Source organism: Oncorhynchus nerka, linkage group LG13, assembly GCF_034236695.1.
Source record: "Oncorhynchus nerka isolate Pitt River linkage group LG13, Oner_Uvic_2.0, whole genome shotgun sequence".
NCBI lineage: Eukaryota > Metazoa > Chordata > Actinopteri > Salmoniformes > Salmonidae > Oncorhynchus > Oncorhynchus nerka.
In genome coordinates, this window is record NC_088408.1 from 68,495,265 (window position 1) to 68,522,736 (window position 27,472).

The 27,472-nt window shown below is 43.6% G+C and overlaps 2 protein-coding genes across 2 annotated transcripts; one reads left to right on the forward strand and one right to left on the reverse strand.

The window, feature by feature from the left end:
- On the forward strand, nucleotides 1-13,478 carry LOC115139976 (carnitine O-acetyltransferase-like). Its single transcript, XM_029677914.2, has 14 exons — nucleotides 1-554; nucleotides 7,889-8,167; nucleotides 8,362-8,480; nucleotides 9,374-9,427; nucleotides 9,526-9,691; nucleotides 9,858-10,032; nucleotides 10,251-10,429; nucleotides 10,581-10,681; nucleotides 11,020-11,142; nucleotides 11,234-11,356; nucleotides 11,465-11,600; nucleotides 11,700-11,762; nucleotides 11,854-11,991; nucleotides 12,144-13,478. Exons 1-14 carry the CDS (start codon nucleotides 528-530, stop codon nucleotides 12,357-12,359), a joined length of 1,899 nt encoding a protein of 632 aa, XP_029533774.2. The 5' UTR covers nucleotides 1-527; the 3' UTR covers nucleotides 12,360-13,478.
- adamts13 (ADAM metallopeptidase with thrombospondin type 1 motif, 13) lies at nucleotides 13,249-27,131 on the reverse strand. Its single transcript, XM_029677913.2, is given in 32 exon segments — nucleotides 13,249-13,541; nucleotides 13,681-13,766; nucleotides 13,769-13,861; nucleotides 14,007-14,186; nucleotides 14,318-14,461; nucleotides 14,555-14,921; nucleotides 15,011-15,215; nucleotides 15,514-15,693; nucleotides 15,768-15,897; nucleotides 15,975-16,083; nucleotides 16,189-16,387; nucleotides 16,519-16,698; nucleotides 16,790-16,919; nucleotides 17,041-17,197; nucleotides 17,381-17,562; nucleotides 17,655-17,735; nucleotides 17,841-17,961; nucleotides 18,072-18,220; nucleotides 18,347-18,473; nucleotides 21,730-21,793; nucleotides 21,941-22,098; nucleotides 22,219-22,323; nucleotides 22,479-22,629; nucleotides 22,798-22,932; nucleotides 23,218-23,364; nucleotides 23,492-23,616; nucleotides 23,745-23,828; nucleotides 23,962-24,098; nucleotides 24,196-24,361; nucleotides 24,487-24,755; nucleotides 26,482-26,548; nucleotides 26,896-27,131. Coding segments are annotated over 32 exon segments (4,665 nt in total). The 5' UTR covers nucleotides 26,977-27,131; the 3' UTR covers nucleotides 13,249-13,385.
- Nucleotides 27,132-27,472: the final 341 nt, after the last annotated feature.

A 27,472-nucleotide genomic window follows, 5' to 3' on the forward strand; every position in this document is an offset into this window, starting at 1 on the left:
TCTGCACGAATGTGTGACGCAGAACGAGCTCCACCATGCGATAATAGAACATAATTACACCTATTTTGCACAAGAAATGTATAGATATCACTGCCGTGAAATTATAAGAAAATTACCAGGTGTATTGTGCATTTTATAGAGCAATATAGGCTGTTTTAATTAGGCCTTTTGTAGACCAAGTTAATTTTGTTTAAATGTGTATAATATACTTAATGATGTCCCTCCACAAAACAAGGTAGTATAATTTTGGTAAGTAAATAATACATGTTATTTAAAAAGTATTCAACTGCATGAATGTATGTATCAAGACAGTATGCTTGAATATGGACAACAGTGTATCCAGCTGTAGACATAGGCTATATAGTTTTCCATCATGTCCGGAGGGGGGCGTAGAGATGTCCGACATTACTAAGTAACTTCTCAACTGGTAAAACTTTAGGTGTGGGCTATGTCCTTGACATGACAGCTCGAGGTGTTTCTTTACACAAACAACAACCAAAGCCTCGCGGGGTCATTTGTATGCAATTATGTTGGGTCTTCTTTTGAGAGTCGTGGTGAGTCAAACGTTTTTATAATTCATAAATACGCAGTTGTGCACCCATAACTGAGAGCAGCGCGTTCACTATTACTGCTGTAAATGTATGTGTGTGTTTGAGGTGGGGTTGCATACTGTAACCTATTTACCCCATATATTAGGCTACAACATGGATAACGTTTCAAAGTTCATGTCTATATCAGATCAATACTGGTAACAATTAATTGAGGGACAGTGGGTTAAACTATTATGCAATATTTTAATATAGACTACAGCTTGATTTTTATTTGTGTTTGCAGTGGTGGAAAAAGTACTGTCATGCCTTGAGTAAAAGTAAAGATAGTTCAGTCATTTTCTATTAAGGTAAAAGTGAGTCACCCAGTATTAAGTAAAAGTCTAAAAGTGTCTGGTTTTAAATGTAGTTAAGTACAGTGGTGGAAAGTTGTCATACTTGAGTTGTCATACTTGAGTTGTCATTGCTGAGTAAAAGTAAATTCCATGAATCAAATTCCTTATAATAAGCAAACCAGATGCACGATTTTCTTTCTTTCTTTTTTTCTTTTATTTACTGACAGCCAGGGGCACACTAAACACTCAGCCATAATTTACAAATGTAGTACTTGTGTTTAGTGAGTCTGCCAGATCAGAGGCAGTAGCGATGACAACGGGTTATATTGATAGGCTAAGTACTCAATTGGACCATATTGCTGACCTGCCTGAGCATTCGAAATGTAAACGTAAATGAGTACTTCTGTGTGTCAGGGAAAATGTATGTGATTAAAGAATTCCTATTTTCTTTAGGAAATGTAGTGGAGTAAAAATGTTCTAAAATGTTGACTCAGTTGCAACCCACAGTTGTGTCAAGTTGGCTAGATGTCCCTTGGGTGGTGGGCCATTCTTGATACACACGGAAAACTGTTGAGGGTGAAAAACCCAGCAGCGTTGCAGTTCTTGACACACTCAAACTGGTGCGCCTGGACCTACTACCATACCCCCATTCAAAGGCTCTTAAATATTTTGACTTGTCCATTCACCCTCTAAATGGCACACGTACACAATCCATGTCTCAATTGACTCAAGGCTTAAAAATCCTTCTTTAATAACCTGTCTCCTCACCTTTATCTACACTGATTTTAAGTAATTTAAACAGGTGTCCTCAATAAGGGATCATAACTTTCACCTGGTCAGTTTTGTACGCTCAGCATATATTCTAACCGGAAGAAGCTGTCAGGAAACTTGACAGCCAAGCACAGTCCAAACAAATAGTGGAACAACATACTAAACTTGACAGAGTTGCTTTGGTCTCAAGTTTCTTAGTCATAAAAATTGCTCCTACATTGCTCTAACAATCTATTATTTGATTTGGTTTTTGGATTCAGACAGAATTATACTGATCACACCTGTTTAAATTGAAACTAACGTAAATGCATGTTAATCATTTTGTGTAACCTTAATATGGTGTCTGTTTTATTATGTTCTGGTTTCCGTTGCAATGGCCCAGACCCTTTGGGCTCTATTTTCAGCTGGCGTTAAGCCAGCGCAATTGCAATTGCCAGACGGCATCCCAAGCCGCGTCCTAAGAGCATGCACAGGCCAGCTGACTGGAGTGTTTACGGACATAATCAATCTTTCACTATCCCAGTCTGTTGTCCCCACTTGCTTCAAAATGTCCACCATCGTTCCTGTACCCAAGAAAGCGAAGGTAACTGAACTAAATGACTATCGCCCCGTAGAAATCACTTCTGTTATCATGAAGTGCTTTGAGAGGCTAGTTAAGAACCATATCACCTCCAACTTACCCGACACCCTAGACCCACTACAATTTGCATACGGCTCCAACAGATCCACTGACGACGCATTTGCCATTGCACTGCACACTTCCCTATCCCACCTGGACAAGAGAAGGACTACTAACTGAGCATGCCCCCATCCACATCGATGGGGCTTTAGTGGAGCGGGTCGAGAGCTGCAAAGTTCCTCGGTGTCCACATCACTAAGAAATGATCATGGTCCACACACACCAACACAGTTGTGAAGAAGGCACGACAATGCCCCTTCCCCCTCAGGAAACTGAAAAGATTGTATTGACTGGCTGCATCACCGCTTGGTATGGGATCCGACCTCCATGCGCTACAGAGGGTGCATGCAGCTCAGTACATCACTGGGGTGGGGCCGTGCTTCCTTGGCATCCAGGACCTCTATACCAAGCGGTTTCAGAGGAACATACTATTTATATATGTACTGCTGTACTACATTTTTTATTATTTTAGAATTTTTGTTTATTGTGTGCTTGTTTGACATTTACTGCTGTTATTGATAGGAACTTGGAACATAAGCATCTCGCTGCACCCGCCATAACACCTGCTAAATGTGTACGCAACCAATAAGATTTTATTTGATTAAAAATGTTGATCCGTTTAAGCGCTTCTATTTTCAAACCCTAGCGTCAGGATTTGTAATTTATCAGTCTTATGTGAGCTTGCTCGCTCTGAGGTGGGAGGGGTGGCAATATCGGGTTGTGCCCTTAAAAACGTGCGCCAAAGTGCCAATTTCAGTATGCACTGGTGGGGATATTTAAGACCAACCAAAAGCTGGCCTTAGTGGTAACCCAGTTGGTTGTGGCATGGATTTTGACATCGGAAGCGTAGCCTATCCAGCCATGACAGACAGTACCCATATGCACATGGAATTAGAGATGTACTACATGACCATAAATATGTGCACACCTGCTCTTTGAACATCTCATTTCAAAATCATGGGCATTAATATGGATTTGGACCCCCCTCCCTTTGCTGCTATAACAGCCTACACTCTTCCGGGAAGGCTTTTCACTAGATGTTACAACATTGCTGCTGGGACTTGCTTCCATTCAGCCACAAGCGCATTAGTGAGATCGGGCACTAATGTTGGGCGATAAGACCTGGCTCACAGTCGGTGTTACAATTCATCCCAAAAGTATTCGATGGGGTTGAGATCAGGGCTCCGTGCAGGCCAGTCAAGTTCTTCCACACCAATCTCTACAAATCATTTCTGTATGGACCTCGCTTTGTGCATGGGGGCATTGTCATGCTGAAGCAGGTAAAGGCCTTCCCCAAACTGTTTCCACAAAGTTGGTTGCACAGAATCATCTAGAATGTCATTGTATGCTGTAGCATTAAGATTTCCCTTCACTGGAACTAAGGGTCCTAGCCCGAACCATGAACCATGACCAGCCCCAGACCATTATTCCTCCTCCACCCAACTTTACAGTTGGTACTATGCATTGGTGCAGGTAGCATTCTCCTGTCATCCGCCAAACTCAGATTAGTCCGCGGGACTTCCAGATGGTGAAGTGTGATTCGTCACTCCAGGGAACATGTTTCCACTGCTCCAGAGTCCACCACTCCATCACTGCGCATGGTGATCTTAGGCTTGTGTGCAGCTTCTCTGCAATGGAAATCAATTTCATGAAGCTCCCGACGAACAGGTCTTGTACGGATGTTGCTTCCAGAAGGTGTTTATAACTCGGTAGTGAGTGTTGTAACAGAAGACAGACGATTTTCAGCACTCGGCGATCTCGTTCTGTGAGCTTGTGTGGCCTACCACTTCGTGGCTGAGCAGTTGTTGCTCCTAGACGTTTCCACTTCACAATAACAGCACCTACAGTTGACCGGGGTAGCATTAGCAAGGCAGACATTTTACGAACTGACTTGTTAGAAAGGTATGTTGAAAGTCACTGAGCTCTTCAGTACGGCCATTCTACTGCCAATGTTGATCTATGGAGATTTCATGGCTGTGTGCACTACCTGTCAGCAATGGGAGTGGCTGAAATAGCCGAATCCACTATTTTGAAGGGGTGTCCACATGCACTATATACAAGTATGTGTTTTTTGTGCCCGTCAACCTTGTATTAAAAAAACAAAGCATAGCCTCCTCTCCTCTTATTGAAGGCAGTTTGTTTGTCATGCCCAATGCATTTGCCAAGTAGTCAAGACTATTGATAAAGGGTTTGGCCTGTGAGGCCACTTTGAAATATATCTTATTCACCAAAGCTTTATTAAAAGATCAAGTTTGGCAGCAGCGAACAGTGAGAGGACATCCCGGCTATGATATTATGTTTGCCAGCTCCTGGTATTATTTTGGATGTGTGTAAAAGCCTCTCCATGTAGGCTATATGCCCATCATTGAATGAGAGATGAGATAATCCAGTGAGAGTCCTATTTCGAAACATGTACCTTATTTCTCTGAAATAATTGCTTGTTTTCCTTTTGGTTTGATTAACAAACAAGCCCTTATTGGGCAACCCTTACCCTACTATTACGAAAGCTACAGCAATGGCTCTGGTGACTTTCTTATGCTGGTCATGCGTTAGTCTACAAGTAGCCTATCCATAAAGGGTTTCTAAATCGTCTACTCGTGAAGCTTTTGCCGACATGCTTTTGCATTATTCACAATTCATGCTTTTGCATTATTCACAATTCACATTGCTGTGTGCATACTCCATTAGGCTTGTATCCATCCCCATTTCCAAAGAGTGCTTCTTGTCCAGTTACCAAAGATGCGCTCCTCCAAACAGGCCTAGGCTATATCTTGCTTATTTAGAACGTGCCTCACACATACAGTACGATTTACGGGAACCTTGTCCTTTTTATTTGAGGAGAAGTGCGATTCGTAAAGCCCTACACTCGTTGAAGCCAATTACAACAATGTTGACTGTCAGCACTCTAAACATACTGAGCAAACCAAGGTTATTATAACCATTTATGTGTTGTAGGCCTGTTGTTTGTTTTTTGGCAATGTCACTTTTTGCCACTGGGGGACAGTAATACATAAATTGATGGGCCAGAACCATATACTTGGATAGACACAGCATCTCTGTATCTGTATTATTAAGATGGCGTCAGTGAGAGCATGGGCAGCACCATTGAGGCCATCATCTTGAGATAGTCAATGTTCTTCTTCTCAAGTAAAAATCATTGTCTGATCCCTTCTGATGACACGGTTGTCACGACTCCAACCGGGTCATTAGGTCATGCCAACCAGGTCATCAGAAAGGATCAGTCAAGGAAGTTGGAAGTCCCACCCAGTTGACTAAATCAGAACGGCAAAAGTCCTGAATGGAGCTTTTGGCCACTACAGGACTCCCTACAACTTTATGGCCAGGACATAAATAAGAAATCAATCGATTTAAAGAATAAGCGCCTAGACTGGTACAAGAAATATGGTGGAAGGAAACTCTTGCCCATGTTTACACCAATCCAAAGCTTTGTTCTAACATCTACTTAGTTCAAAATCAAGTACCTTTACCTTTATATGACAGAAAGAGAGGGGGAAAAAACAAATTAAGTCATGGCCCATTTGATATGTTACATTTATGTAATATTAAACGTATCAGTGACTAACCCCTTTAAAAAGGGTTCATAAAAACAGCTGCAACAACAGCAAAAAACATAAGCAAAACAATATTTCTTCACAAATCTATCAGTTCATAGACAGCCAGCCAGCTTGTGTGTGTGTTTCTCTTCAACCAAACAACATTTTCTGGCTTATCTTCAAGGAGACTGCATTCCAGAGAGGTGGTCATTTGGTTTCTCGAACCTAATGACAGTTGTCCACAGACAGAGAATATTCTCTCCACAAACACTTAGGATGCAGTGGCAGAAACCAGTTCCAGTGCCACAGGGCACAGTTTGCCTGGCAGAACTTGAGAGGTGACTCTGTAAACATGCCCCCCTTGTAACGGTTTTCTAGGTGTGAAGGAGAGTCAGACCAAAATGCAGCGTGTAGATTGCATCCATGTTTAATCAACAAACGTAAACACAAATCAATACAAACACTACAAAATAATAAACATAACGAAAACCGAAACAGCCTATAACTTGTGTCAACTAACACAGCGACAGGAACAAAGACACTAAGGACAATCACCCACAAAACAACCAAAGAATATGGCTGCCTAAATATGGTTCCCAATCAGAGACAACGATAAACACCTGCCTCTGATTGAGAACCACTCCAGACAGCCATAGACTCTGCTAGATCACCCCACTAGCTACAATCCCAATATATACCAAAACCCCAAGACAAAACACACCACAATACAAAAACCCCATGCCACACCCTGGCCTGACCCAAACATGAAGATAAACACAAAATACTTCGACCAGGGCATGACACCCCTTTACGTTTTCCAGGTATTTCCGCAGCTTACATGGGACACTAAATGCCCTGCCAGGTTGACCCTCTGGCTGAACAGTAACCTCAGACACAATCTTCGATGCAAGGAAGCTATATTTCTGAAGCACAGTGGTCGAGATTCTTGCTGGATTAATCGTGCTGGCATCTTCCTGGGGTCCTGCTCCACGGCTGTACTCACACATTTTCTGAAGTACAAAAGATTCTGCTTCCCTAATCAGGGGCTCCATCTCTGTCAAGCGAAGTGCCAGAGACACACTTGGGTCCATGAGGCAAGCTGCTGCAGGGGTTGGATCAAAGTTGGCTGTTAGTAGATTCAATATGCATGCGAAGCGCTCACACAGTGACTTCAGGAGGACCTGTGCCAACTGTTTTGCAACATTAGTTGACAGCAAGTGTGCCTCAAGGTTGAGAAGTCACACCACCACATCAGACAGCAACTGGCTGTCAGTTTGAAGTTGGTCAGTGTGGATTGAGAACGGCTCCAGCAACTTCATAAGCTGCTCTAGCTTGGCCCAGTCACTGGTCAGCAAGTTGGTCGATGTGGATTGCGAACGGCTCCAGCAACTTCACAAGCTGCTCTAGCTTGGCCCAGTCACGCTCCATGCTCGCCCTCGGATTTCTTCCATGTTAGCCAGTGATAGTGATGCACAAGCAAGGCCTATTTCAAACATTGGCATCTACTGGCAGCATTTATCCACCAGATTCAGAAGCTTGAAAACCTCATTAGAAAATAAGCTTGAAAACCCCATTAGAAAATAAGCTTAAAAACCCAATTAGATTAAGTTTACTAAATTGTTTTTCCAATGTTTTATTTTAGTTTCGGTATTTGTTTACTATATACTTTTTTCTCCTGTTGCTGTCACAACCCTTGACCTATAGCACTACCCCCAGCGCTTAGATGTATCACTGCATTAGAGGGCTCTATTTTAACAAACCTAGAGTATGTATCATGGTGTTGACAGTTGCTGGCCAGTAGGCCTACCAATCAGCTCTGTGGTGTTCACCCAACATTGCTGATATATTTTATATGCTAATGGGAATATCAACTTAATATTTCAGAAACTTAAATTAAATATCAATCTAGATACTGTACCGTATGTGTGGTATTTCAGTGTCATATTAATTGTAAAACAAATTATTTATTATAAATGCAATGACACAGAATGCATTTTTCAGTTAAGGCCGGGCTTGGTGAAGCCATGTTGCCTGGTCAAGCCGATGTCAGTGACCATCCTCCCAGAGAGGTCCTCGCATCACCAGGACAATTTGCCCAAGCTGCCCGTGCCTCCACTAAGGCAGACATTTGAGCGCTACCTGTTGATGCTGGAGCCCCTGCTCAGTGAGGAGGAGATGGATCACACACGCAAGCTAGTCAAGGAGTTCCTCATTCCTGAGGGAGTGGGAGACAGGCTGCAGAGGAGCCTGGAGCGCAGAGCTAGCAACAAAGAAAACTGGGTAGGTACTGCCATAGAACATAACTGGTCACATAGAGTAGAGATGGGTACTTAGTAGGGCAGAGCACTGGGTTGATCTTGGGTTGATTGGCAGGAACAGATACCTGTATTATATCATTTATGCACCTACAGTATACAGTATGTCATGTTGATGGTCTATAGCATTATCATGGCTGTTTGTGGATGTTTATGCAGCTGACAGAGTGGTGGATGCAGTCAGCCTATCTGGATTCCCGGATGCCTGTGGCAGTCTATTCCAGCCCTGGGGTGGTCCTGCCCCGCATGACCTTCCAAGATCGCCAAGGACAAATGAGGTGAGCAACAAGGAACCATGCGTGTCTGAGACCATTGTACCAGCCCTTGCTATGAGATTATACAGTAGATGCCCACCCTCCCCCAGCACTAAAACATTTTAGGGCTGTCTATACCGATCAGTGAAAAGGACATTTTATAGGCTTACTGCTTAGTAGAAAAGTTAGTAGAAAGTGATTGACTTCAGTGTTGTAATCCGCCATAGCTCTGTTGAACTTGAGAATAAGCTTGAGTTTCAGATGACCTTTAGACAGACTCCCCTTTCATGCTGGCTATTTTAAGCACATTGGCTGCTCATAGAATTGCTCAGCTTTTTTGGACCTCGGAGACACACGCACGCAATCAACATTGTGGACAGTGCCAAACACGTGCAATAGAAGATGACACTAGAGCAGACTTCCATGCTCATATGAAAAGTCAATGATTCAACAATATACTGTACTGTAATGTACACCATCTTATCCGCTAGACTAGAGTGACACAGACAGCTCAATAAATGCAGAAATATAGTATCAAAATAGACAGATATCATGGTTCTGGACATGCTAAGCAAGTCTGGTTGAAGATATGAGGACATGGAAAACAATGCTGCACTAAAGTGTATTGGAGTTGATTATGTGAATGGAACATGAGATGCTGGAGAGGTAAAAGGCTGAACCTCAGTTGGATGAGGAAATACCATATATCATACTTAATTACTCAATAGGGCGGCAGGTAGCCTAGTGGTTAAGAGCATTGGGCCAGTAAGCGAAAAGTTGCTGGTTTGAATCCCTGAGCCGACTAGTTGACAAATCAGACGATGTGCCCTTGAGCAAGGCATGCAACCCTAATTGCTCCTGTAAATCACTCTGGATAAGCGTGTGTACTAAAATGTAAATCAATGTGTTCTGCTCAGGTTTGCTGCTAAATTGATTTCAGGAGTTTTGGACTTCAAACAAATGATTGACAAGTGAGTAATATTGATATAGAAAATATTTTCTATAACTTAATTATATACATCTAATATATATTTGTCAGACCAGTTGACTCTCTAACTCTGTGTCACAGTGAGACCCTACCTATTGAGTATTTGGGTGGGAAGCCTCTGTGTATGGACCAGTACTACCAGATCCTGTCCTCCTGTCGTATCCCTGGACCAAAGAGAGACACTGTGGTCAACCATGCTATCGGGAAAGTGGCCCCTACTCACATCACTGTGGTCCATAACTTCCAGGTACACTAGGGTGTGCTATTGCTTTGCTTTTCTCTCTTTGACGCTGCTTTATGTTGCTACAACACAAGAGAGGAAATCAATAACATTGTTGCATTGTTAGTTTATTGTCTCTAACCCACTTAACCAGAACCTGAAATGCTGATTGATCTTCTCCCTCTGTCCTTAGTTCTTTGTCCTGGATGTGTATAACAGCGATGGCTCCCCACTGACGGTGGATCAGATTTACATGCAAATGGAGAAAATCTGGAACTCGTCCCTGCAGAGCAACAAGGAGCCTATCGGCATCCTGACTTCCCAGCACCGCAACACCTGGGGCAAAGCCTACAACAACCTCATTAAGGGTGAGGCCAGGGAGAGCCTTGAATGCTAGAGAAGGGTCTTTGGAGCGCATGGAGTGACCCACCAAATAAACAAAACCCTAGTCATAACCCAGTCTTGAGCCATAACGTAAGAGTGACTGGATGCATCCTGTCACTTTGCACACACTGTTTTAGAAATATTGGTCGATGCTTTCCTCGAGGTCCTTGTAGGCCGCTCATTGTATCGTTTTCTTCCTTAGACAAGACAAATAAGGAGTCTGTCCGTGCTATCCAGAAGAGCATATTCACAGTGTGTCTAGACGCCCCCATGCCACAGATGTCTGAGCAGCGCTACCAGAGCCGCGTCGCTGCCCAGATGCTGCATGGTGGAGGGAGTCGCTGGAACAGTGGCAACCGCTGGTTTGATAAGACATTACAGGTGAGCTCTGAGACTGAAGCTGTAGAACAAAGGTTGCATCCTCCCTGATATATGTTCATATTTTTACTCAAAGAGTCTCCTTCATTATTCTACTGTATTCATAAATGTATTTTAAATCGTATTATTATAATGTGTATTATTTCATCCCCAGTTTATTGTGGGTGAAGATGGTACCTGTGGTCTGGTGTATGAGCATGCCCCAGCTGAAGGACCACCCATTGTGTTCCTGGTGGACTATTTGGTTGAGTACATGTAAGGCACAACAAAATATGTTCATTTCATTCATTGATTAATGGTACACAGCACTACCAAGGTCATTGTGTACTACAGATAAAAGCTTGGCGCTGGTTGCTATGGTTGCAATGGCTATTTTTTTCCAACCAGAGCAGGTGCATTATGCCTGAGTGTAGCAAGCACTTTGAATGAAGATTCACTCATTTGTCAAGTTTAGATAGTGACTGATCCATTTGAAAATGATTTTTACAACCATTTGAAGCCCACTGATCATGGCCAAGCTGGAATCATGACCCTGGCCTGCTACTGAATGTGCCTCTGCCTATCTTGAAGTATAATGCTTTGTGTTGTGTAAGCAGGGGAAGGATGGAGGTAGTACGCGCTCCCATGATCCCTCTGCCCATGCCTCCCAAACTGCGTTTCAATATCACACCTGAGGTCAAGAAGGATATTGAGTCGGCCAAACAGAATATGAACATGCAAGTAGAGTCTGTTTGTGTTCCTAGCAGTTTCCATTCAAACCTATCTTGTAAGTGTGTCTCACTCTTTGGCTACTCTTTCATTCACCAGAATGTCACATGACTTGGATGTGAACGTGGTCAACTTTGCTGACTATGGGAGAAATGTTCCAAAGGCTCACAAGATGAGTCCAGATGCCTTTATACAAATGGCTCTACAGCTTGCCTACTTCAGGTGAGGTTCATTATAACAAAACAGTCAACATCTGAAACAGCAGTCGGGTTACATTAACCTATCACTTTGAGACATATTGATGAGACATATTGATCTTTCATGTTTCAGAATGTATAAGATGTGCTGTTCCACCTATGAGAGTGCGTCCCTGCGTATGTTTGCACTTGGTCGAACAGACACGATCCGCTCCTGCTCCAATGAGTCTCTCAAATTTGTCCAGGCAATGGAGGACCTAGCTAAACCGGTAGGTCAAATCTGAAACCTGAACATTGACACTAAATAAACAATCAACCCTGACTGTCACTCTACTGTAATGATGTCTGTTTATCCCATATGTTGACAGAACACAGAGAAGGTTTCTCTATTGGACAAGGCATGCCAAGCCCACGTAGAATACACACGCATGGTGAGGACTTGATGGAAATTTACTGTATTAATCCATGCTTGTCCCCACTCACTGCAATGTACATTTATTTTGTGTATGTCAAAATGAGCAGGCAATTCATGGCCAGGCCATAGACAGACATCTCCTTGGCCTGAAGTTGCAGGCGATTGAAGAACTGACGTCCATGCCAGAGATATTCATGGACACAGCCTATGCTGTGGCTGAGCATCCCAATCTCTCCACCAGCCAGGTATGAAGGCTGTTTATGTGAGGTATTTAGCATCCCAAAATACAACATATAACAGGACAAATTGTAGACAGTGGTTTGGTAATGATTTGTTTATTAGGTTTGGCCCACATTTGTACAGCTAAAGGTAATGTTTCACTGTCTCTCTTCTCCAGGCTGGTGCCAAGACAGACTGTGTGATGTGCTTCGGTCCATTGGTGCCAGATGGCTACGGAGTGTGTTACAACCCCATGGCAGACCACATCAACATTGCCATTACAGCCTTCAACAGCTGTGAAGAGACACATGCTGCCAACTTTGGCCGGGCTATGAAGAAGGCTCTGAGAGACATGAGGTCTCTGCTGGAGGAGACAGCTAAGGCCAAGCAATGAGTCCCCACAGGGGACATGGCTCCTCTTTATGGCTGTGTGGAACTGAACCTGTGCTGGAGGTAGTGGGGGAAACTGAAGCCACCCGGGTATATCTAGTGCTGTAACATGGAGAGAGGAGAAGCACTTTGCAATGCGTTAGGTGGGCCTTGGGAAGATTTTGGGCCCTTCAGGTAGACGTGATGTGAGTGTTGGAGGGAAAATCCTGTAGGAGAGACAGTCTTGTAATAAGCAAAATATAATCAAGACTGTAAAGCGAGTATGACTGATGGAAAGTTATACATTTCTGGTTGACTGAAATGGGTGTATCCTTTTCCAAATAGAAAGTGCCATATGTCAAAGAAAGATCCACACCAGATCATGGCAGAGACTAGACTCTTTTACAGGAGTACGATCTTAATTTGACCAGTTTCTCACAGCAGGACAATAATCCTGCAGCAACAGGAAAGGTGAATTATTATGTGCGTTATTTAATGGACATTTTTGTAGGGGTTGATAAATTATTTTGTTAGGATAAATCAAGTCTGACATTTTTAAAGTGGAAATTGAAAACTTTAGAAAGCTGTGCAGGAAAATCTTCTGCGACAACAGAGTGATCGAATTAAGAGATTACATCTGTCTGTTTTAAGTTATATTTAAAAGTCATACAGTATGTTGGCGCCGTCTTAACATTTATTTTTGTGGGATTCTATAGATGTGTTTATTCAGTTTGTTGACTTACATATTTGTTATTTCATATGTATAAAATAAGTTCAAACAGTTCTAAGTTATTTAAGTTCTGAAAATGTGTGCTATACTATACCAAATGTGCCATAATAACGAGTTGTAGAGTGATTTTGCAGTGATTTACTTTGGTAAATGTTTTCTATACAAAGAAAAATAACAAACAAAATAAGACGGACTGCTGTCATTTATTTTAATGTTACAAAATTCTGACAATACTGATTAAACTAAGGACAAATTGTTCTCCAGTAACAGCCTAAATTCCTGTCTCGTTAAATACTGTGTAATAGAAATGCGAGCCACAGATCAAGGCTCCACGAATGAGTATTCAGCTCGGAAGCTCCCATTGCTATGCAGGTACTCGCCATGAAATTCTATCTCTGCCATGTTTCCAGCTGATCGCCAGTCAAAAAGCCGTTGGCCCTTGAACACGTTGGTCTTCAAGACGTCTACATCTCGTATCTAATGGAGATGGTATTAGAGGTATAATGTTATCTACAATGGCATACATGTCAACATTCATGGTTTAATGTATACTCAACTAGTTTGCATTGATGAATATACTGAAAAGCAAGAGAGAACAGTCTCCCTCCTCCCTGACCATAATGAAGGTGGACTGGGCTGCTGTGCTGTTGACCACAGGGCCCATGCTCAGAGCCCGGACCCTAATCTTCACTGAGGGAGGGCGTTGATGAGGACTCGACAGGTGTGACTGCCCAACTCTGAGGTCATCGTTGGATTCTCAATGACCCCGCTGGGAGCAAACAGCTGGACATCACAGTCTGTAGGAGCAACAGTAAGAAGCATGTGGGTTATGTATTAAATTGACCAAATAATATGTCCTTCTAAAAATCTATTGTTCCAGCTCTGTAACAACATGCCACTCTGCCTTCTGTTCCAGCCAATACAGTAGCAGCGCAGTGTTACCCTGGTGGTGACTCTTCTTGTTGTTCTTCTGACTGCTGTAAGTCAGCAGCACTCCGTTTCCAGGGGACAAGAGATGCTGGCGCACCATCAGGACGTTGGTCCTGGAGGTCAGTTCAGTGTCCTCAAGCTGGTCACACTTCCTGACCAGTACCAGCCTGTCATAGAATGCCACATACTCCCCTAAGCGCACACACACACACACACACACACACACACACACACACACACACACACACACACACACAGGGTTATTGTTGTCCATTTTGGTTGCCATAGATAGACCTTACAAAGGGTATTATAGCATTTCTCACTTTTCTTGCAGCTTAGGGAGCTGGACTCTACTTTCATGTGGATGACCTCATCCAGGGGCCGGCCTATTGACAGGATGCAGCGACCTGTCTCATGTCTCAAGTCCACTGTGCCTGACTCCTCCAGCAGAAGCTGCCCACACAGACCTAGATAGCGACACACAATAGATAACTATCTCAATGCTTGGTCTATGCCTTTTCTGATGAGTGCTAAAGAAGCAGAGAGTTCTGCCACCTTACTGGTTTTAGGTGTCACAGTGGGCATGGCTGTGGTGGTCTGTGGGGTGGTCGGTTCTGTTGCAGTCAGGGGTGTCTGGGTCAGGCTGAGAGTAGGAGACAGGAGTGGCTCCTCATCCATGGGAGTGACTTCCATGCCCTGGGGACTGGGTAACTGGTCCCTGGTCTCTAGTAAGGGGGTGTTGGTGGTGTGTGTGTGGGTGAGGGCACTAGTCTTCTCTAAGACCCTGCAGTCGTCCATCTGGCAGCCCCGGATGGTGATGGGCTTGGGCATGTGCATGCAGAGCAGTGGGCTGAGGGGCTCAGGCTTAGTGGGTCCCATGCAGGACACTGCTCTAGACTGGATCCCATACCCACACGGCACTGAACACTGAGAGACAACAGAAAAGTTAGTCAACAGTACATAAAATAATTTATAAATCACTCATGTATGAAAACACCACTGGCCACTGTACCTACCTGGTTCCAGTCTTTCACGTCCCATCTGAAGGTGCACACCTGCACCAGACAGGGTACCGTGGTAGCAGGTTTAACGGCTGCATGGCATCTCTCCTCAGACACCTCACTGTCCTCCCCATGGATATACTCAACACAGGAGACATGCCTCCTGGCTAACCCCAGATCACAAGACATAGTACAGGCCCCCGTCCTCAGCACTCTCCACCTGGACAGTATTACCTCAAGTTCAAGTTTATTTACACCCAGCAATTACATACAGAAATCTCTATATGGCACTGTCTGTTGACACTCACATAGCATTCAAGACAAACTGAAATCCATGGGTGGTGAATTCCACATTTACATTCTCTTTTTTACCCTGGTCTTCCAGCCAGTGTTCAGTGTCTGTGTTTACCGTTTACCTGGCTGGGCAGGTGTTGGAGATGCATGGTTTACCTGGCCGGGCAGCTGTTGGAGTTGCATGGTTTACCTGGCTGGACAGCTGTTGGAGTTGCATGGTTTACCTGGCTGGACAGCTGTTGGAGTTGCATGTGACCACTGCTATGGGTTTGGTCATGTTACTGCACTCTGTATTGTTCACAACCACCTCCTCATCTCCCTCGGTCTCCTGGGAGCAGTATAGCACCCTATGGGCCACGCCTCCTCCACACGACACACTGCACACTCCCTGCTTGTAGCGCCACCTGCATGGGAAACACACTGCTGTTACCCTGCTATGACAGAGCTGTCATTCTTGTACTTGAAAGGATCAACTCACATGGGAGGGCAAGGGGAAGGGTTGCAGGACTCTGTGTGAGGCTCTGGTTTGCTGGAGGCATCACAGTAGACCTCAGGCACCACTAGCCTGGTCTGGTGGTCCAGACATGAAAACCACACCTGCAGGGTACCTACACATGTATAAGGCTTGTGTTGATCACGGTACCACACTTTGTAAAAATGGAAGGGATTACCTGGTCTAACTTACCATTTCCGCAGGTCTTTGAGCATTGGCCTATCACAGGGCTCCAAACATACACTGTTAGGTACCTGGAGCGGTACCTTAAACCAGGGGATTTGTTAAGTATAGGTTGATCCTGGTAAAGACAAATGAACGGATGTCAAAGTTCCACCTTCTCCAGTATGATGTCTTACAATTCAGTGTGCACATTTATGAGATGTAGTATAGATCTCTGCTGTACCTGTCCCTTAGACTCCCAGCCAATAGGGCAGACATCGACCACACAAGACACTAAGACAGGTGGTTTGAAGAGCCCTGAACACAAGCTATGGTCCACCTCAACATCATGACCACCTTCGGACCGTACACATGTCACAAGGCGTTTGGCCGCTCCGGGCCCACACACCGCTGAACACTCCCCGGCTTCTGACGCATTCCACCTGTCACACACAGCCCCCACCCCCACACAATTCTATATCAACACTGTACTGGGCCATTAACCTACATGGTGCAACTTGGACCTTGTTTGCTTCATGTACATGTTGTATTTGATTATAAAAAATATGTATACCTTGCAGGGCAGGGTTGAAAGTTGCATGTATCCACTGATTGTGTGGCTGAGTGTTGTGGACATTCAGAAACGGCCACCTGTAGGACATCTGCTCCTTGCCTTTGAACACATCTCACAGGGCGCACTTTCTCTCCACCACCACACAAGGCACTGCAGGGCCCAAACTCTCCCATCTCCCAGCTGGAGAACACAACACAGGACATTGATCAATCAGTTTGATGAAAGTTCAAGCGTTCTAGGTGTGACAATGTGCAGTGAATGTAGAGGGGACCTGGGGGGACAGGCTGGGAGGTGACAGGTTGTCTGCTGAAGCAGGAGAAGGGGAGCTGAATTACAGTAGACATCCTCCAGATGCTCCTTGGTGTCTTCATCCATACAGACATACATAGATTTCTGTATGCCTACAAGAAAAAGAGAGAACAGTGGATCTATAAGAACAGTGACATTTGGAAAGCCCTAAAGTACACCCACAACAAACAAACTAAATATATTTATCCAATAATAATTCAAAGTGATTCTTACCAGATCCACAGGTGACAGAGCAGGATGTTGTGACAACAGTCCACTTGCCCCTGGGTATCTCTTTTATAAAAGCATTATTACTCATGGGCGTATAAAAGTGGTAGGTAATGTTTGGACTGGTTTGTTCTCCATATTCTTTTCCATATTTCCGATAGACCTGTAGGAGCCAAAAACAAATGTCATATTCCTTTCTATTTTGAGGAGTCAGTAAAGTTATATATGTGTGTGTACATAGTGAATGGAGATACTGTTCCTCTTCTATATGTGTCTCTCACAGTTATCCCCTCTGATATTTGGAGTGTCTGTTGCCATGTCTGGGAATATGTCTCTCCCAGCTGACCTGTATGTGTGTCTCCTCTGTAACAGTTCCAGGCAGCAGCAGCTCCTCCATGAGAGGCAGGAGGTCAGGGGTCAGGTACAGACGATAAACCAGATGACCGTCCTCCAGAGGAGAGGGGTGAGTGATGTTTAACGCAATGCTGCCACTCCCAGACACAACATACTGATTCCCAATCAACACCGCTATGGGTAAAAACACCAGACACCTTGCTTATTGTCCTTTATACGATTTGGGGTTTCTTTTCAAACCACCCAAGGTCACCCCAGATACTCACCCAGGTGAGTGAAGACGGGTGCCCTGTTGACAATGTGAACCTGAGTGGCGTTTACTGGCAGGGTCAGGAATGTGACGTACTCTGAGAATCAATTAAGCAGGGAAAATTTAGTTTAATTACTGGAATGAGATGGAGGTAGAAATTATCACTCTCCAGACTGAGGAATGGGGATATTTGAGCTGTTACCTCTGGCCTGACCACCACTGTAAGACTGAGAGGTGAGACTGCAAGATGAGCCATCCCCTCCACATACCCCACACACATCCTCCACCTTCCCAGACTTCAACACTCCATCACAGCCAAACAGCTAGTGGAAGGAATTATTTCCCGTTAGCTTATGAGGACATGTCAGGTCTAATAATTTCTCAAAGCGTCTCTAGAACTCTCTAAGGTGGAGAAACCAAAGCAGGCCTTTACCTGGCACGTCCCTCCTAGACAAGCTGTCGTGGCACCAAGGGGAGCTGGACTGTCTGGTTCACAACGAGTCCCATCCACAAACTGAGACCCACGGCTCACAATGAAGTTCTCTCCCTTACACTGGCACATGTACCTGCACTGTTCATCCCCTGGTCATGGGGGTAAATCAGAGGAATACAGTGGAGGGAGTCAGTAATGTAGTAGTTTGTCCTTTGTTTATTGCCCTCCATCCCAATGACCCAACCATTCCCCATTGACAAGATGTCTTGGCCCACCTGTGACAAAGCCTACAGCGGGGATCCAGGTGTAGAGGGAGGCTGTGTTGGGGGACAGGTACAGGGGCTGTAGATCTGTCTGGGCGCACTGCTCTGCCATGAAGGCCAGCTGGGTCCTTTCACACTGCTACTCAGACAGCATAGTGTGAGGGGAAGAATGCCGAACATTGCTTGTGTTCACACCCCATGTTTCAGTTAACATCCTTTTGACGACCAATTGAACTTTCGATCATAATAATCTTTTGAAGAGAAGCAACATTTCTATTTCCAATTCAACTTCCCTCATTCCACTCGAAGCATGTGTATGGAGTGATTTCAGTGCTAACAGAAATTGTATTTGAATTACATAATTTAGGATATAGATTTTTTTTTATGTCATATTTTTTCATCGGTAATGCACAAATTTGATCATATTATTCACAATTTGAATAGAATTGAATGAATATTGCATTCAGTTTTAATTTCATATTTATATATTCATCTTCAATAGGGTAGATATTGCATTCATTGTCTGTGTATCAAGTTTCCACACTTTTATTTAAAGTTGATCAAAGTTTCATATATTCAACTTCTCGGGTGCATTCAGATTCAGTTTTCAAATTCAGATCTCTAAAGTCAAATTCAAAACCTGAGAGAGCCTCCTGGCAAGCCAGGAAAGGTAGAGGAGAAAATATATAATCAAACGCTCTCTGTGGTAAACAGAACTACCACGCAGAAAAAATATCAGCCCATGGAGAGAAGCACGAGATTGAATTTTACTAAACTTTCTCGGGCAGTTGTCACCAACCGGTCAATCGCGATCGACTGGTCAATCTCCAAGGCATTCCTAGTCGATTGCCAAACATTTCTCGGGCTGTTGGCGGTAGGTGCACCTGATTCAGCTGCCTAGTGTGCTGCGTAGATGAACTGTTGCCTTTTTTAACCATTTGATGTGTCTGGAGGTACAAACTCTGCCTTCCCGGCGGGCCGGAGAGCAAATCAAGTGCACTTAGGTCTAACGCTGGCCAAACGGATGGCTCAGATTACCGTGTCCGCAGTAACAGGCATAAAATAAAGCTACAGCAAAGTTGATACTGTGAGATTTCAAAGCGTTTAAAAGCTGCTGTTTTTATGAGTGAGTTCATGTTCTTACGCTTCGAACACACCGACAGCGTCATTGCATTTTGGTACACCAGAATTACATTAATTTCCAATGAAACACTGCATTTGCCTTGCAGCATTGCGTTGCTTGACGGAAATGGGAGCAGAAGGGGAATGTTGAACTTTTGTTGCATACATATTCAGCTGGTGCTGCATACTATTTTGTGCAATGACGCTGTCAGTGTGTTTGAAGCGTTACACTTCGATCACATCGGCTGCGTCATTGACCACTGTTCTAGAGTTTTCCCTGTTAACATTATCAACGTTTCCCTTTACTGTGGCAATTGTGATCGAATCAATGCAATATTAGCCACTTTCAATGCAACATACCGAAACAAAATGAACTATGCAAGATATTTTGAAGGCAGAATGCATTGGAGTAGGACTCAGCCCATACTCTACACAGATTGGTGCGGATTAACCAATCAGAGCTGCAATAGGCCTATATTCAAATAGACCATTGCCATATATGGATCTGTGCCATTTATTTTGAACTGGACTGTGTTTACAGCATGAGCGGTTGTGAGTAGATGCGTTTATTTTGAGATTAAAGCGAGAGCTGCATGTAGCCACGTGTGCACATTTTGTTCATGTCCTTTGCTTTAGTGAGTTATTAGCTCAGTTATAGATAATTAGGGGAGTGATTACTTCCTACAAGAGCACAAAACATGTACATTTCTTTGAAAAGCAAGTCAGGTAAAGAGCTTTTTTTTGTCTGAAAGGGGCAGTGTTGTATTTTGAGACAGGCTTGAATAAGCTAATTAGCCAATAGGTAGAGGGTAGCATAATTTGTCTGATTCTCTATAATGGTATGGGAATATTATTTTGTAAAGTAGTTTCTTGCATCAGAAAAGGACAAGTGGATAAACAGGTTAATGTCAAGCCCTGCATGTTTTTTTTTCAAAAGTATCATGGAATGTAGGCCTACATTGAACACCACACATTGGCTGCTACTGTAGGCTGAATGATAGAACAGCTATTTCCATGTTCAAATGAGTAGCATTTTTCTCCATCATTTTGATCAAATAGTCACAGTAGCCTACTTGACCACTGTTAAAACTGTAACTTAAAGCAGGTACTGCCTCAGTGTTCACAGTAAAAGCAATCTGGAAGTTGTACAGAATTTTCACAATGTTCAAGTTTGCACTCAGCAGACCTGAAATTTGCTTAGTGACAACATTTTTTAGAGGTAACATTGGAAGGGAGTGTCACAAAAACCACAGTTCGGTCCAGATAAGAATATAGTGGAATAGCCCTGTCATAGCCCTTCTAAGGATAGCCTTTCCACTCCTTATTTAATCTAACTCTGACTGGGTTCCAACCAGGTCTCCTGTATGTCACAAGACTGTGTTAGCCCACTTAGCTAAAGCCCATAGGAATGAGTTCAGGAACCTAACTCAAGTCTCCAGCAAGCTTTGTCATCAAAAGAGCGTGGTTCATCGAAACATCTTGGTTACATTTTACCCCCCTTTGACCTACTTAGAGATCACGGCACCAATATAACTAACTGGTTTCGAAATCAGGCCTACTGCACAACAAAAACACTTTCTGTGGAAAAAAGACAGATCTGTGCACCCCATTTAATGAGAGTGCAACAAAGGTGGTTTGGTGATCCATGAATATGATAAGCAACCTTGCCTGAGACATGAAGACGTGTTAGTTTGACTGATGGGGTTCTAACCCAGGTCTCCTGTGCGCCAAATTCATAGGAATAAAATACATTCAACCGTCAGTTTACCACAGAGAGTGTTTGATTCTATCTGTGCTCCTCTACCTTTCCTGGCTGGCAAAGTACCAGGACAAGTTTTGAATCTGAATTTTAACATCTGAATGTTAGTTTGTAAACTTGATACACAGAAAATGAATGCAATATCTACCATATTGAAACGGAAAAAATACATTTTGAATTTGAATATTCATTGATTTTGAATATTACAGAAATTTAATTGAAAAACTGTATGCTATATACTACATTCAATTCATTTTCAAATCATGAAATACAAGTTCAATTTATGAATTCAATGAATCAATTTGTGCATTACAAATAAAACAATATTACATTCAAATTCAATATCCTAATACAAATTTTAAAAATACAATTTTTAGCACTGAAATCGCTCCATACATGTGCATACATACACTTACAGTACGCACGGCACAGAATAAATGGTGCAACAATTTACCTTGTAAAAATGACCTGCGGAGGCCCACTGTAAACATAAACATGACCTGTGGAGTTTTACCTGCTGGTGACAAAGTTCCGCCTCTGTATCCCTGCCCTTGCAATCATTCCCACCAAATGCAGGTCTGGAAATGAAAACATTTTTTAAATGAAAATTATGAAGACATCCATCAAGAATAATAAACTGTTTGGCTAATCTCATTTGCTAGAAATGTACCACTTGCACTTGAGAGGAGTCATGAGAATTAGCGTTGACTGTTGTTTCTTGTTACCGTGGGTTATTGCATTGCCTGGTCCGGGAAGTGACGCCCCCGCCACATATCCGTGAGCATGGGGAGAACTGGGACCAGCTGGACCAGGACCCGTGCACCACCACAGAGGAAGAGGAGCTGAGCTGGTTTGGGGACACACAGCGGCCCTTCAGGCACCACTAGAGGACATGCAGGGTTAGAGGTCAGGGCTGCTTTCATTTCACAACCAAAATGTTGCACACTTTGACCAAACATAGTCATAATGATGGAATGTGACTAGTGATAACATAAGGCTGTACCTGGTTGGGTGCACACTCTGTCCCATCCAACAGAGGCACCAGCAGACGTTTACATGAGCTGTTGTCATCAGGTTTGACGTGGCAGGAGAGAACACGGCACACAGGCTGACAGGAGGAAATAATTAACACGGGGAAAGCCTTACCCAGACAGAGCTATAGATACTGTCAACATGCTGTATAACCAGTCTTATTACTACAGTATAACCATGATAGTATATTCACAGAAGTGGCTGCCATTAATGTCATAATGTGTCCCTTACCAGGTCAGTGTTGGTGAAGGAGCAGGCCCTGGCGGTGCTACCAAACGCTATCCGGCACTGGTCGTCCACACCATAGTAAAGGCCTGGCTTCCAGTCTTGCAGAGAGCCAACCAGGACAGGCAAGTCTTTCACACAGTCAGCCTTGCCTTCACTAGAATAGCAATACAAACACATATCTTACTCTCATCACCAGCCTTCTACAATACTCACTGTGTTGTGTACAGTACCACTGACCATTACTACATTTCTGCAGAGTAATCTACTTATGATGAACAGTTCATTATTAAGAATCCATGTGAGAAACAGCTGGCATGCTTACCTGAAGAATGTGTACAGCTGCTGTCTGCTGCACTGGGACCAGGTGAGATCCACACTGTTGTAGCCTCCATCAGAGGCCATCATAAAGCCACTGCTGCTGCATGTGTTACCAATCCCATCATGGTTTATGCCAAAGCTGGGGGAAAGAAGTAAAGATTACTAACTGTAGCTCATCCCATGCTATTGACAATGTCTTACCTGTGACCTATCTCATCCCACTATGTCTTACCTGTGACCTATCTCATGCCACAATGTCTTACCTGTGACCTATCTCATGCCACAATGTCTTACCTGTGACCTATCTCATGCCACTATGTCTTACCTGTGGCCTAAGCTTTTGATAGTTGCTTAAATAAAATAATCTGTTTTGTAATGGTTTTTAATGGTGAGCGAGCGTTTTGCCTTTTCCTTTTCAAATTACCTGTGGCCTATCTCATGAGCGATGGTGATGCCCAGATCAAAGCCTGTGTCCTCTGTGATTACACAACTCCATTGGCTAGAACATGCCCCGCCTAGCTGGGTCACGCCCCTCACCTGCTTGTTCCCATTGGGCAGCTCCAGATCAAATCTGGTTGAGGACAAACAAATTACAGTAAAGTAAAACCACAAGATTTACAATTATATAAATGTTCTAACTTCAGACAGACTACAATTCAATTTGAAAAAATAGCACAGGATAAAGTACAATGACCTACCTTGTGATGTATAACACAAGGTCAGCATGCAGGGGGTCAGTGTCATTAGAGGGGATGACCCTTCTGGCCCACTCACACACACTCGTCAGAGACGAGGAGATGTTGGTGGAGATGTTAATCTCTGGCTGAAAGTGAGAACATAGCACTCAGAGAGGGAAGCATTCTTCTGGCTCCTCAGCCAGGCCTCCATGGCAGACTGGCCCACCCAGGTGTGTGTGTGGTGTGTGGTGGACAGACATTGTCAGACACTGACCTCTGGTTCTGAGAGGATGATCATGCGGACCAGATGCACTCTCATGTTGGCTCCCAGTGTCATGTCCCTCAGCAGCTCTGAGGCCTGTGGGAAGATAGCAGGACACACCAACACTGGATGACCACTTTCAATAATCATTCAGATGCCTGACACAAACAATAACAAACAGACAAAGACAGGCAGGTAGGCAAACAGGCAGGCAGACAGACAAACTCACAATGTTGAGGTTGGTAAGTATGTATCTCTCTGTGTCCTGCCTGTGGACCAGCTGCACGTCAGGCGCCACCACCACTAGCAGCTCCAGGTGGGTCACCTCAGGCATTATGGCTGACCTTCGGCGACGCAGCCTCTTCACTGTCAGGATGAAGACAAAAAGAGCCGTATGCTAATAGAATGTGCGAGGATGAAGTATGAAACATTAAATACAATGCTATAATGCTTGAACACTGACTGTGAGAGTGTCTGGGAGGACCTCTGGCAGTAAATGGCTGGTGGAACACCAGATGAGGTGTTCCTGGACTGGAACAGTTTCTGACTTCAGTCAGATGAATGTGTTTTTGAAGCACTGGCTGAATGTATAGTCTCTCCTTCTCTTTACCTGCAACAACCAGGCCTTGCTGTTGGAAATTGAAAAATATTTGCAATCCAAATTCATTTAAGAGAATTATGAATGAATAACAGAATAACAGTATAAATAAATAAGTAAACTGTAGAATTGTTTGTGTTAACTTGGAAAACGTACCATTTTCCTGGCACAGATGGTGAGAAATCCTTTAGTTGAAGGGGGATGTAGAACTTTGGCCTGCTGACAACACATGGCATGACTTTTCCTTGTGGTGTTGAGAGTGGTGTTCCGAGCTGTCTCTAATGTGGACTGACAGGAGAAGGACTGCTTCCTCTCCCCGAGCCCCAGCACAAAGCGCTTCCCTTCGGTCTCGAAGGAGCATCGCCAGGGGCCAGTGTGCAGCTCCGTAGAGGCACAGTCTGTCCAGATGAGCTGAAACTCCGGCACTGGGGTGAGAAAGGTTACAATACTGTACAGTGGGAAGAAAAAGTATGAACCCTTTAGAATTATCTGGATTTCTACATAAATTGGTCATAAAATGTTATCTGATCGTTATCTAATTAAGTAAGTCCCAACAATAGACAAACACAGTCTGCTTAAACTAATAACACACAAACAATCATAGTTGTTCATGTCTTTATTGAACACACTGTGTAACCATTCACAGTGCAGGTTGGGAAAAGTATGTGAACCCTTGGATTTAATAACAGGTTGACCCTCCTTTGGCAGCAATAACCTCAACCAAATGTTTTCTGTAGTTGCGGATCAGACCTGCACAAAAGTCAGGAGGAATTTTTTGACCATTCCTCTTTACAAAACTGTTTAATTTCCACAATATTCTTGGGATGTCTGATGTGAACCACTCTTGAGGTCATGCCACAGCATATCAATCGGGTTGAGGTCAGGACTGACTGGGCCACTCCAGAAGGCGTATTTTCTTCTGTTCAAGCCATTCTGTTGTTGATTTACTTCTGTCTTTTGGGTTGTTGTCCTGTTGCATCACCTAACTTCTGTTGAGCTTTAATTGGCAGACAAATAGCCTAACATTCTCCTGCTAAATGTCTTGATGAACATGGGAATTCATTTTTCCGTCGATGATAGCAAGCTGTCCAGGCCCTGAGGCAGTAAAGCAGCCCCAAACCATGATGCTCCCTCCACCATAGTTTATAGTTGGGATGAGGTTTTGATGTTGGTGTTCTGTGCCTTTTTATCTCCACACATATTGTTGTGTGTTCCTTCCAAACAACACAACTTTAGTTTCATCTGTCCACAGAATGTTTTGCCAGAAGCGCTGTGGAACATCCAGGTGCTCTTTTGTGAACTTCAGATGTGCAGCAATGTTTTCTTTGGGATAGCAGTGTCTTCTTCCATGGTGTCCTCCCATGAACACCATTCTTGTTTAGTGTTTTACTTATTGTAGACTCGTCAACAGAGATGTTAGCATCTCCAGAGATTTCTGTAAGTCTTTAGCTGACACTCTAGGATTCCTCTTAACCTCATCGAGCATTCTGCGCTGTGTTCTTGCAGTCATCTTTGCAGGACAGCCACTCCTAGTGAGAGTAGCAACAGTGCTGAAATTTCTCCATTCATAGACAATTTGTCTTACCGTGGACTGACTTTTAGAGATACTTTTGTAACCCTTTCCAGCTTTATGCAAGGCAACATTCTTAATCTTATTGTAGGTCTTCTGAGATCTCTTTGGTTCGAGGCATGGTTAGCGTAAAGCAATGCTTCTTGTGAATAGGAAACTCACATTTTGTGAGTGTTTTTTTATGGGGCAGGGCAGCTCTAATCAAAAATCTCCAATCTCGTCTCATTGATTGGACTCCAGGTTAGCTGACTCCTGACTCCAATGAGCTTTTGGAGAAGTCATTAGCCTAGCGGTTCACATGCTTTTTCCAACCTACAGTGTGAATGTTTCAATGATGTATTCAATATAGACAAGAAAAATACAATCATTTGTGTGTTATTAGTTTAAGCACACTGTGTTTGTCTATTGTTGTGAGATGAAGATCAGATCAATTTTTTTATGTCAAATTTATGCAGAAATCCAGGGAATTCCAAAGGGTTTACATGCTTTTTCTTGCCACTGTATGTGATTGATTGTATCCACCATAATGGTTCAGTAGCTCACTGTAACCCTATGGAAACTGTGTCATTATTCAGTCATACCTGAAGTAGCAGAGTCAGTACCAAAATAAAAAACCATGTCCTTTTGATCCAGGGAGTGCAGAAATAGCTAGAGAGGGGATACAAATTAAATGTTGGGGTCATTTTGTGAGCAGCAACATGAGGATTAGATTCACTAATCCATTCCTGGTTTGTATACAGTGTGACAGATTACAGCAGGCCTATGTCCATGAGGAGCACAATCAACTGAACAACAATAATATCTCTACAGAACCCCTGAAAAATGTAACTTTTAAGTGTATCATACAACTGAGATCCTGTGAAACCTGTGATCTGCCTCTCTGTAGGTAGAGATTTCCGCAGGACGATAAACAGCGCAAGTTGTGGAGGTCAATGTACTTTGCAGATGTCACAAACAGAAGAATCACCAACCACATCCCTGTGTTTTCCACTTACCTCCTCCAATGGAGATCTCATTAGTATTGCTGTGGAGCCTGGCAGCACTGACAGCAGACAGAGCAGCGCCAAGGCTGCCATGTTTCCACGCTCCTCTCCCTGTGGGACCACACCACACACTACCTGGCCTTGCTATATATCTATCAGAGTAAGAGGACCAAGATCTTCCTTCCAGCCGAGGCTGATAAGACCCAGCCAAATGGGGAAGTGGCAAACAAGTTTACTGAAACATCAGGGGCAGTAGTTGATAAGTGACAGACTTCATTTGTTGATTTTCACTGTGGGAGTAGGTGAAAAGAGCAATGCCAGCTGATTGGCTGGTTGGTGAACACTGTTGTTTATTCTATTGGTCACTGGATGTCACTGGCGGGTGTCACAGTGCAGAACAGTACATTTGTCCACAAACTCACCCCTTGCTTGTTTCATGTACAGTATTTTGTTAGTGACGTAGTACTGTAAGATGAAACATTCCATGAGAGTTAGCACATGGAAATGACATTATAAATAATCTTTTGAACTTGACGGCTTGTTGATATAAAAATTTCCAGCAATGACTTTCTAACTAAGTGTGCAAATC

What these genes read in the sequence shown, in the direction of transcription:
- LOC115139976 (XM_029677914.2), top strand. Translation starts at nt 528, where the DNA reads ATGTTGGGTCTTCTTTTGAGAGTCGTG. An exon ending in GTCTTCTTTTGAGAGTCGTG is followed by an intron (nt 555 to 7,888) that starts GTGAGTCAAACG and finishes TGCATTTTTCAG; the next exon opens with TTAAGGCCGGGCTTGGTGAA. An exon ending in CTGTGGTCCATAACTTCCAG is followed by an intron (nt 9,692 to 9,857) that starts GTACACTAGGGT and finishes CTCTGTCCTTAG; the next exon opens with TTCTTTGTCCTGGATGTGTA.